Source organism: Pholis gunnellus, assembly GCF_910591455.1.
Source record: "Pholis gunnellus genome assembly, chromosome: 14".
NCBI classification, from domain to species: Eukaryota; Metazoa; Chordata; class Actinopteri; order Perciformes; family Pholidae; genus Pholis; species Pholis gunnellus.
Window position 1 is genome coordinate 21,464,442 of NC_136541.1, and position 12,634 is coordinate 21,477,075.

Sequence of the window (12,634 nt, forward strand, 5' to 3'; positions counted from 1 at the left end):
ACACCACAAACCTAAAAAAATAATAATAATGGACCCGCCTTTTAACGCAGCTTTCTTTTTTTAAATGACCGTTTTAAAAAAACTCTGATCAAACCTGTGAAACCAGTCTTTAATCTCACACTGTCTGTCCTCCACTGTGTCTAATTCTCCTGACTACTGATGGGAGCTTGTGTTCAGTATACTGCAAGCTGCTCTTTAGAGAGTGTTCAGTGAAATAGAATGACATTCCTGGTTCACTGCCGTCAGATGATTCAGGGAATTCACAGGAGCGGAAGAACAAGGTTTCCCTCTCACTCACAGAAAAGGAAAAGAAGAACAACTTTCTGTCTTTGAGGGGCAAAGCATCATCATCTTCAGTAGGGACACCAACATCTGTGTTTTTGATATTTGCACTGGAGCATCCTGGATTGTACATCAGATTTGTTACAAAATGGAATATGAGCATTATTATCATGGTGGTATTAAGATGGAATGAGTAAGACTGGATTATTGCGACACAAACAGGATATTGGCAAATTTGGAAGTTATAAATTGGATTCTTCATCGTCGTGGTAACAGTATCCAGTACCTTGTGAAATCAGATTGCCGGAGATTGAGTTCACCATGCTTTACTTTCAGGTGGTGATTCTAGCAGCTACAGTGATGCTGGTTTACTACTGTGAGTTCACGGACACTTTCAGTCCGGCACAGCAGGGCTTCATCTGCAGAGACCCGACTTTAACTAAACCAGATCCTGGACCTGAACAGGACAGCCGCCTACAGCCAGTAATACTGTACTCTGTGGTGGGTGGACTGCCTGTTGTACTGGTAAGTCTAGATTTAAACACAATCCAGGGTTTGTTTGTTTTTTACTGTGATGAAGACAGGGATGCTCCTGTCAAGGGAGCAAGAGAGAGGAATACAGATAGGCTCCCAGTCAAACATGTTAATCTTATTTTAACATTACTTCCATGTTTTTATATTTCAGGTTTTCACATTCCTGCCTGGTCTCTTTCATTATGAATTGAAATACGCTACTATGAATTTTCCTGATGTGTCTGTTGCACTCTGTGACAACCAATTGTCTCCAGCTCTACGGAGCCTTTTAGCCTCTCTCATCTCATTGTTTTGGCTTTAAGGCCTGCAACTTTACTGTTGTAGTTAAAGTGGCAACGGACAACCTTTCAACAAAAGGAGAGAGAGAGATGTATGTTTGTGTCTTGCTCATCTTTGCTTCTATGCTCCTGGTTCATTTTCTGGCTGCCAGTGGTAGCGTTAGCAACATGGCTACTGTTAGCAGCCTGGTAAGAAACAACAGAAAGAATCCCAATTTGAAGTCCAAACCTCGATGTCAGTGCTAAAATAGAGACTTCATTTTCCCAGGAGATCGTACCCGGGGGCAGACAGAATTGCAAAGTGAAAGAGAGGCTTACAGGGAAGCAATCTAAACGCTGATAATGTCATTATTCCATAGCCATTACAATATGAAATCCACATTTACTTCAAAATTATATGTTAAAGCAAAAAACATGTGTATTGCCACTTGAGGGGTCCAGCAGCAGGCAGCTGTTTTACAGAAAAACAGTGTAGGTACAAACGCTTACTGGCATGGGTAGAAAGTCCAATCAGAAGTCGCTGATAGGGACAGGGAAAAGGTGCAGGCAGGCAGAGACACCGGTACAGGTTACAGGTCTCAGGGTGCAGGTAACCAAGGCCTCAAAGCAAAGGTGCAAAGCAAGATTGTCAATGTGGCAACTAACTGGGGAAAAGGGACTATTGAGGGAAAGGGAGCAGGTTGGCGGAGAAGGTCAGGTGATGGTGGTGAAAGGGTTACTGCATGGCAGAAGGGAGTGGCTGCATGTGGGAGTCAGGTGACTGACAGGTGGGGAAGTCAGAAAGCATCTGTTGGAGAATGGCATGTAATTATCATAACTATGATAATATGTCAATGTTGTGTTTATAGGTATTGTGCTGCCCCAAAGTGGCCAAACAAATAATAGTTTGCTGTTGAGCCCTAGCCCTATTTTTAGGCCTCTGCTTGAAAATTGCATACCCATACTAGAAAGAGTGTATTTCTGCAACTACAAGGATTATTTTAATACTTTTGATGTTATAATAAAGGTAATACTTGTGAGATTTGTTCAGATATGTAAACATCAGTGTATATGTTGCTGGTTAAGAGTAAATGAAGATGGCACACAGCTCAAATTGAAAGGTTTCAGGTTCGCCTGAAAAGAAAAGCACTGAAAGCATGATTATCTCTTTTGAATGATCCAGCTGAGAGTTTAAACCTCTCCGAAATCATAGCTGAATATGTGAACAGTCTCTCTGGAAAGTTTGACTTTGATAAAGTGAAGCAGAACAAAATTAGAGAGGTTTTAGTACAGAGAGGTCAGGCAAGGTCAAAGAAATGGTCATTTTGGAACCATCTGTTCCATTTTAATTTTCTATACTATATAAGTATATATTTCACTTGTTTTATCACTAATGGTGTTCAATACATGCAAAGACAGCAGTTTGGCTTCATTTTGAGAGCCAGAATCCTCTCTGTGTGTCTCTGTCATCATGGAGTTTGGCTGACTCCAGTTCCTCTGTGTATTCGCGGACCTGTAAGTCAGCAGCCCATTGGTCGAATGAAGTGATTGACACCTCTTTCGACGCGTCAGAGTCTAGAAGATTGAGCCGTGGAAAAGACTGAAAGCACTGTTAGCCAGTCAGAATCAAAAACGCGCCGTCCCTTGTGAAGCGTAAAATCCGATACGCTGAAAGTCAAACCCCCACCCCTGGTTCCCTGGTTTAGATAACACCCACGGAAACAGATTTATGACAAAGAGAACATCCGTAGAACAGATATTTGTAAAAAAGAAAACGGGATTTTATCCTTTGTCTTCACGAAAACAGCGAAAGGTGAGCTGCGTTTCTGATAATAATCGATAAAGCGGTTTGTGGTTCTGGTGTTTGTTGTCTCATATCTCTGTAATGGTTTCACGAAGAGACATATTGAAGATATTTCCGGAATCTGTGTAGAATTGGCTTGCTTTCTCGGTTTTCCATGTTAGCTTGTAGCTTTCTGTTGGGAGTGCGGAGTCGGCTCACTCATGGCGAAATCTGACTGATATTATGATAATTCTTTTAGTTGTTTGTTTTAGTTATGTAGAATTGTGTTTGGAGCTTGAAAAAATGGCTTGCATGATCTTGTAGCCCAGACTTCTTTCTTTAATTGTGTATATAACGTGTATAACATTCATTATATTCGTTCCTGATAAGTGCATTGGACGACACGCTAAAATCGATTTCGGGCTAGAAGAGACTACAGATAGTTACATGATTAATATTAAACTAATGAAATGAACATATTATTATCAATTATAATTATTAATCTTATAATATATAATGGTATTTAATAGCTGACTCCTGTATTAGAATTCTCATTGATCTCTGTTTCTTGGTAGACATACTGTGTGTCTGCTTTGACTGCACATCTGAATGGCAAACACTCCTGTAAAACCTATAGATTTCCTGAGCATAGGTTGTGATTTTTAGGGGAAGGATTCTATTTCTGTTCTGGACATTTGACACTGGTAAGATATAATGGGGGACAAACTGAAAATCAGGGGGTATGAAAATGAGCTTGCGTGTTTACAGCAGCACTGGTAACTTTATTCCAACAATTCAACAATCTAAGTATTTGAATCCAAAAGTAATCTTTGTTCATTGTGTTTCTCAGATTTCAGGTGTCGAGCTTGTTATCTTCCTCCTTCACTACAACTCAAACAACCTATACGACCCGGAGAAGGTTGTTGTCATGGGGGACTGTTGCTACGTGAACCCTATGGTGCGCAGGACTTTCCGTTTCCTTGGTAATGTCATCACAAATATTATGCTAAAATAACTTAAACCTACACTGACATTTAGTTATATATTAATCAGAATGTTGTATGCTTGGTGGTTTAAAGGTGCAAAGATCTGGACAGAATTTTTGTTTAATTAAAAAATTAACATTATCAATTGCCTGTAAAGAGGTTATAGTGTTGACGCTATGTATTGTGTTGCAGAAATATCTACTAAAATAAGCATGCTAACCAGCTAGCCCCTGCCAAAACATAACATAATCCCACTTGTTTTCTGGTTTCTGCCACTTTGGATTTAATACAATAACCAAAACGTAGACAGGCCATAGAGCCCCTGGTTAGTGACACAGTAAACACACAGATGGAAGGTAGTAGAGGTGAAATTCTGCCCCTTATTTGTTTGGAGCATGTGGTCCCATCCAACACATTGTAGCTTCAATAAAACGTGCTTCATACTGAGAATCATTTTTAATCAGTCAGTGTCATTCAGTGGTGATTGTAGTCATCCTCTGGTTTTGGCCAGCTTTCTCTGGCGTAAGCAGTACAGGTTTTTCATTTATTGGTAGAAAAGCGAATGCTGTCATACAGTCCAAAACATCAAATTCATCATTTCCCAGGTGTTCTTTGATTTATAACACATTCTGACAAGATACATTCTTTGTTATAAAGGACCATTTTATGAGATGCTTTGTCATTATAACTACATATCTACTTGTTATAAAATGATGCAATAAACGAGCAGTTATAAGAACGAGGTGCATCATCTTGTCACAATTACGTTATTTGTAATTATACATGTGTAAATGAGATAATCATAAGATACACCTTGTCCTGCTAACAGGTCAAAATGTCTACTATAAAAAAGCCACACAAAAAATGCTTCCTTACTTAACAAACACTCAGCAATTAACTAATAAATTGAGTAAATTGCGATTTCAGACACTACTACATTTTTTTCATGTTGCGTCATCACTGAGAGGAAGCGTACGACTGCATTTTTGCATTTGAAATGTGCGGTTGTTAGCAGAAAAAAGTCCCCATGATTCTTTTCTCGTTATAATGACAAGTGTTTGAAAAAAATCATTTCATTTATACACACATTTGTGTGCAATAGAAAGTGACAAGCTAACACTGTATCATCTTGTCATCTGTGTATGCTTCTTTGTAGGTGTGTATGTCTTCGGTCTGTTCACAACAGACATCTTTGTCAACGCAGGTCAGCTGGTCACAGGATGTCTGGCCCCTCACTTCCTGTCTGTTTGCCAGCCCAATTACACTGCCCTCGGCTGCCTGGACACACAGCACTTTGTCAGCCAATCAGACGCTTGCACTGGTGACCCTGATGACATCATGAGAGCCAGGAAGACCTTCCCCTCCAAAGAGGCTGCACTGAGTCTGTATACAGCTGTTTACCTGGCAGTAAGTGGCTCTGTTTAATGTAACAGGTGCTGGAAATGTGCATAGACTAGCATAAATGATCAATAAATGCCAGTTATCTTCACCACGGCTAAAGAGAGTATAAGCCTGAACTCACCATACAGCTGCTTCTGAATAGTGTCGCAGAAATAAAATGACTGTCCTCTCCAGATGTACATCATGTCCTGCATCGGTTCCAGAGGAGGTCGTCTCACTGGCCCCCTCCTCAGCCTCTCATTGGTCAGCCTTGCTTTGCTAACAGCCATCAACAGAGTGGCCGAGTATCGAAACCACTGGAGTGATGTCATTGCTGGACAAGCCATCGGGGGAGCTATCGCTGTCTTTCTGGTGAGTTATTATGCCTCTTATGATCCGTGGTAGCACATGTGCATTAATCTAATAACACTAAGACTTTTCAGAGCTTCATTATGCATATCATTATTAAAAGATAGTTAGACCATTGAAGTCACCTTCATGATCAATCTTACTGTTGATTTGTTTGTTTGTTTGTTGTTTGCAACTTTTTTCCCTAAGGCCACACAGTGATATAGATGTCTCTGTAACGAGACAACCCAATGGCCAAGAAAAACAACTGTCATTGCACGTTTCTGTGGGCTAGCATGACTGTTGTGAAGCTGAAGCTAGCTAGCAGAAGTTAGTAGTAGTAAGAGTTCAAGTTGAAAGATATGTGAGAAGGGTAACACTTTATAATAACTACACACTATGAAGCATTAGTTAAGTATGAGTAAACACTTAATTCATCATTTATAAAGCATTGTTCCTACATTAACACTCATTAGTATGCAATTCATAACAACAGTTATAAATATTTTATTCTTGATTATAAGCTCATCTATTGTGTGTTTCATGATTGTGTTTCCATACTTTATAAATGATAGATTCCCCATTTGTAAATGAAGTATTATATATATTACAAACCAATTATTAAGGAGTTGTAGATGATTAATACGATCATTTATAAAGTGTAAGTAAATGATTAAGAAGTTATTTAGATGTACATTATTCATCCATTTATATATATATATATATAGATATAATGATTTATGGTTAAGGACTATGTTAATATATTCTTTATAAACGCATATTATTACTGCAATTCATGGTTAATTCATGATTAATTAAGGTAGTTACTACTCGTTAGTAAAGTGTTTTGTGTGACCTCATCTAAAGTGAGGACTATTTATGCCTTACAAAGCATTTATAAATGACATTGAAAGGCCATCAGTGCCTCAAAACCCATAATTTTTCAACAGAAAAGGCAAATAGACACAACACAAAGTGATCAAGAACATATCAATATTTATTGCAAGATGCAAACCATATACTGTTAAATACAAACCTCTCAGGCATTCATTCATGTAAAAGAACAAACAAAGACTCTCCTTCAGGATATAAAACATTTGTAAATATACGACTGGAACCAGGAACTTTGCATATTAGTTTAGATTTACTTATTTAATTATTCATTCACTTATCGTCAAGATGGCGGCAAATAAAACAACAACAGGGATTTATTCAGCTCGTATTGAACTCATAGCATATTGGGTAAAGAATTAATCACATTCAAAATGAGACCAAAGTTTTCTATGGTTGTCAAGTTTTGAGCCATGGCAAAGGCCAACATGTGCCTTTTGCTACTGAAGCCACAAGGAGTGGGGAGTCAGCAGGCAATGACGGTATAAAGCAGTCAATAAAATATGTTTTTCAAGAATTGTGAATCATTGCAAACCAAAAGAGGTCATAATCAACAAATGAGCACAAAGAAATGTTAGGCTGAAGGGTCCAATACTATGCAAGGTTATCCGTGGACAGCACAGACAGCACGCACACATTTACACACATCCGAATTGATCTAATGCCTAGCAGAGATAATAAGTCTATAAATAAAATTGATGAATCAGTCAAATGAATAAAAAGTCATCAACACCAAGTCTTTCTGTAGCCCTTGCATTTGCCAGCAGACAGACAGTAAGTACCCTGTTCCTTACATCCTGTAACTTCTTTGAACTCTGATAACAGTATTGATTTCAAATGAATTACTTTCCCTCACATACATTACATTTTAAGATCGTTTTTCATACTAACCAGAGGATCCTAGAGCCTCCTTTCAGAGGGTAAGACCACTGCTCTGTTTCTGTGCACCATTATGTTACTGAGCAAAATATATTTAGCCTATTTCCTTCATGGAAAACTGGTCTAATGGACTAAATTGCTGCAGGACACACAAACACACTGCACACAAGTTGGTGTTGCTTGAATGAACTTGAAATCCTCTTTTGTGTAACAAGTCATACACGGCAGTGTTGGCGGGGACAAAAAACTGGGTCACAAAAGCAATATATAAAAAATGAGGGAGCTCTGTTTCAATAGCTCAAAAGTATACGCCCACCTATTTCATTCTTTGTGTTAGGCTTAGTCTTTTGTCCTATGACTGCGTTTGGCTACATATTTTCCTTGTCATATACAGATGTATTCTTTTGTTTGTTTGATTTGTCTGCAAAAAATCATTTGAAAGGGTTGAAATGACTCGATGTCTCTTGTTCTTTCTCTCTTTCTAGGTGGTGTTTGTGGTTCAGTATTTTAAAAAGAAACCTGTGATTTCTCAGAGTCCCTCAGATGCCGGCACAGCTGACACTGATGAACCACATATGAACCACGTCATGGAAACCAGTGACAAATACATGGTCACACAGGTAGCTTACGCACTACACGTTTACACATGTACAGTCGGTTTGGGTTTTTAGTTCACAATGTACCAGTCTGTAAATATAATAACGATACATCCATATTTGTTTTTCTGACATGACCTAAATTGAAAGTACAGATACCAAAAGCAACAACACCATCAGCAAAGAGAGTGTCACTCGTCACAGTTTCTTGACAATTGGGCGATTCTGTTGTATTCGGGACGACTCAAATACAGAAGATCTCAATATTCTGCAGGAATGTACAAATTCCAATAATATTTTTTTTTTAAATGTTCTTCTTTTCTGCTCCTATAGAACCCAGAATCCTGCACAGAAGTCACATGACTATGACCCCCAGCAGTTTCTTGCAGCGTTTGTAAATGAATCAATCATTACCACCTTAATCTAAGGCCTTTGCACACAAAGTCTTTTGCGTTATTTTAGTCCGTCATGAAATATGAATTCTTATGCAGAGAAACATTGCACAATGAGGTTGATGTGTATTTAAATCTATTTGTTGCGAAAATGTATTGGTTAAATGGATAGCGCTAGTCCAAAACAGGGCTAATGAATGACTGGCATTAGCAAGACGCATTGATTAGCTGCCTAGAGTATCACGACCGTCTGATCTTTCGTACATCCTTTGTTTTGCGATCAGTTCACATCATCCCCTGTTCTGAAATCCCCTGCCACCGTCGATCCTTACATTTTCTGTGTATTCTATATTATTTTGTTTGTCATAAAGTGTTTTGTGCTGGGAGATGAAGTGTATTAGCGTATCAGATCCCACTTTAGAGAGTTGTTTTTATGGTGGCTCTAAGTGGTCAAACAAATCTCTCTGCTTTTGATGGAGGCCAAAAAATTCAGAAAAATTAACAAAACATTTTCTGCTGTTTTGGACAGCAAAATATAGACTTGGTGTGCAAAGGCCTTAATCAGTTGACGTAATTGACGTAAACCAGTTGTCACTACATAATATGGCATTTTGTAAAAACTGTGGACCATGAGTTCCTATTATATATAGTAGTTATCCATAAGTTTTAATATGTTTAAAGAGAAACTGTGAAGAATAATTTACTTGCATGTGTGTTATATACTGTATATGTGGTTAGTGGTCATAGTTTCCCTCCAGCTGGCAGCAGAGTGCTTGTAGGCAGTCTATGTTCCAACAGCTGAACACGTCCAGCTTCTGCACAATCATCTCAAGATGGTTGTTGTATTGCTTACGTTATAATGCTGTTGGTTATATATAGCTTTGTTCTGTCATTTTTTGCATGTCTAAGTTCTTTCGTTTAGTTTGTTCTATTGTGAAAAGCAGTGGCGGGCCGTGGATTTTATACCTGGGCCTTCAGTGCTGTTCTACACTTCTAATAACCTCATTATGATGTCACAGCTACGGGTTATTATTTGTTTCGTGTAAAAGCCGCATATTCACATAACACTGCAACATTTGACAAATGAAATAAAATGTTACATGAAGCTCAACACCAACAAAACACGAAATGCAGAGTGCAGATACATGAATACGAGCATGACGGGACGCTGCGTCATTACCGGACAATAGAGTCCAAATCAATGTAACACAATGACAAACTCACAAGAGCAGTCGCATATATTTATATGACAACAAAGCAACAAATCAATCCAGCAGACCTGCAGCGGATCCACGCATTCCACCACACGAGCACGAGCCATTCAAATATTATTCATAAAAACGCCACGATAGACAAATGAACAGGAGTAACAGTAGAGGTAAACAAACTAACTTCACTTACCAAATGTTGTCTATCCTCCTTTCTTTGCTGACAAAGAGTTTAATCCCAGTACATCAGTTCCAGTAAGAAGTCCTTCTCCATTCATCGACGCCAGTGATGACAGTCGAGCCTCCCCAGTTGTATTTCGCCGGTCGTCGTCGGTCTTCCGCCGCTGGCCGGTTGTCCGTCTTCGGCCGTGGACCGGCGAAGGGTGGGCCGCGGTTGTGGAGCTGTTTCCCTGCTAACGTGGTCGTTGAGTTGTAGATCCACTCAAGTCTCTCCAAAAGTACCGACGCTCAGTTAAAATGAAACACATTCACAGCCATAACATGTGCAACGCTTCTCCGACGCTGCATACAAATCCTTTTCCTGGCTGGTCAGGGCTGCTAGCTGTGGGGTCATTTCTTACTATGTCCAGTTTGTTCGGAAATGTCCTTCTTGAGAAAAGCGTTCCCAGTAACTCTGCCACTAAATCCGTTTCTCCTCCTCCTTCCACCATTTGATGTTAAAAAAACAAAGCGAGGTAAAAAAAACATAATTTGCCATAATTTCTTCCATATCGTTCCACTTGACTGCTACAACCTAAGTTCTGCTAGCAAGCATAAGTTTCACTTTAGTCACGTGCTCGCCCACTGACCAATCACAGCACACTATGCACCTTGTGGCAGAGCTGCACCTGGATTCTGAGCTGCAGTAATGCTGACGTAGTTGTAGGCCTGCAGGCCGCTCTGGCGCGTCTAAGAATCTCAAACTAAAGATCTGATTGGTTGAAGACTACGTCAATCAACAATATCGTCCCCATTCACTTAACCTGCACATGGAGGCACTGGTGAGTCTGCAGGCCTGGGGCCTCTCTTCTTCCCTAGAGACACAGAGGTGAAATCTGATTGGATAAAATCTCTACTTAAAATAAGCTGCACTGGAAGCAGAGCAACTGAGGAACACAGTAGTGTATGTAAACAGGCAGAACTTTAACTTTAAAAATTGTCATCTCAGATGCTATTGATCAAAATGATGATACAACCTGGTTTCATCAGCTGGTATGATGTGCATTCTGTAAAAAAAAGAATGCAGTAGCCTTATGTACTGTAAATATGAACATCTATTTGACTCTACTGTATGAGCAGTGGTGTTATGTGTACAGGTGTAAATATAGATACTGTATCACAATGATGTAGGACCTTGACTCAAGTTGCCCTGTACCTGTCATGACGGATTCCTGCCTCACATTCATTCTGAATATTTGATTTACATGTGATAATAATACATGAATAGATACATGGTGTTCCATTAATTTACTGAGATAACTTAGTTAGTGCAGTGGTATGGTGACTTCTTCTGTGGATTTTCTGTTGGTCATGTTTGAGTTTCTGTGCTCTGATCGTGAAGCAAGTGTCAGTAACATGTCAGACAGGTTAGTGGGGAGGCAGCGACTTCACCTCAGCTCACTCAGAGCTGCTCTGCTCTCCCAGAAAGTGGTTCTTGAGGGTCGGACAGTACCAGAACTCCCCCAGCAAACACTTGCATAATTAGAATAATAATGATAATAAAGGTTTACAATCAGGCATGACCCAATATAAAAAATGGTATCACATTATCATCAAAACAAATTAATACGAAGGAAAACATTCAGCAGTCCCTTTACTTAAAATTAATTTAAAAAACATATTTTCTAAATACATTATTTATTGAAAACTAAAAGATGTGTTTGGGGCATTCCAATAATGAGTTTATTCAAAATAATCTAGTTTATTCATAGATACACTTTTCAACCTATTATAAGCAATAAGCATCAGTTTTTCTTTCGGAACATCAGATGTTTCTATAAATGTACACATCTTTAGGAACAACAATTGACTTTACATTCACAATCAAACCAAGGGAGTATAGAATGGTAAATGGACTTGTATGTGTCACAACTTAGTCTGTCATGCCTTGTTTTGACCCTGCCTTTAATTCTCCTGTCATCTTAGATCCTCTGATTACCTTATTCCCTTCACCTGAGTTTCCCCACCCCTACTCACCTGCAGCCCATTCCCTCTTTAGTCCTTCTGTGTTTATATCGGTTAGTTCAAGACAGTTTATTCTCTCAATTTGTCTTGTGTTTTTTTGCCTATTCACTCCTGTTGTTGTTGCCCATTCCTGACCTTTTGACTGTCTTTGGGATTTTGGATTTGTTTGCTACACGGACTGATTACCTGGTTTGACCCTTTGCTTGTCTTTGGATTTTTAACTTTGAAGTAAACTACTTCTACCTGAACCTGAGTTTGTGTGTTGTCGTGCTTTTGGGTTCAAGTCTGTCTCCAGTTGCCAGAATTTGTACAGCGTCTTTCTAGTTGTCTGACCAGAGCTTTAACACTACATGTCACCATTCACCCATTCACATTCATTCATTCACCGATGGTAGGGGCTACCATGCAAGGTGCCACCTGTCCATCAGGACTAACTAAGCATCCACATCCACGCATACACCTACATTTACAAAGACAATTTTGGGGACACGTGGACATGGACTGGAGGAGCCAGGGATCGAACCGCCTATCTTCTGATTGGAAGACGACCCGCTCTGAGCCACAGCCGTCCCCTCAAAACAGTTTGTCAGTATTTCCCTTTAATTTACCCTTAAACTGATCCAACAATCCAAGATGTATTTTCATTGCTGCAAAATCAAATCAAACAGAAAACAACAGTTGTTCAGTCAATGACTGTTGGTCTAAATGTTTGTAAGCCTTTGTTTTAGCTGTAATTGTCTTGGCTACAGTTAGTGATATACTTATTCAATGACAACCTTTCAGGATACAACTGCAGAGCACATTGTTGATTCTTACTGCAGCACTTGGGTTAAGTCTTTATGGGTTAATGAGGGCCAATGCTTTTCTGATATATTTTGGAATAAGGCAGCCAATGTCTGACATAAAAAAAAGAA

At 39.2% G+C, this 12,634-nt stretch overlaps 1 protein-coding gene across 1 annotated transcript; it reads left to right on the forward strand.

Annotated features, from left to right (window-relative positions):
• Positions 1 to 603: 603 nt before the first annotated feature.
• LOC306706126 (phospholipid phosphatase-related protein type 5-like) lies at positions 604 to 8,299 on the forward strand (the record flags this gene model as incomplete). Its single annotated transcript, XM_079173036.1, has 6 exons — positions 604 to 807; positions 3,707 to 3,839; positions 4,999 to 5,249; positions 5,418 to 5,594; positions 7,826 to 7,960; positions 8,270 to 8,299. The coding sequence occupies 6 exons, from the start codon at positions 604 to 606 to the stop codon at positions 8,297 to 8,299; spliced, it is 930 nt and encodes a 309-aa protein (XP_079029162.1).
• Between the last annotated feature and the right edge of the window lie 4,335 nt (positions 8,300 to 12,634).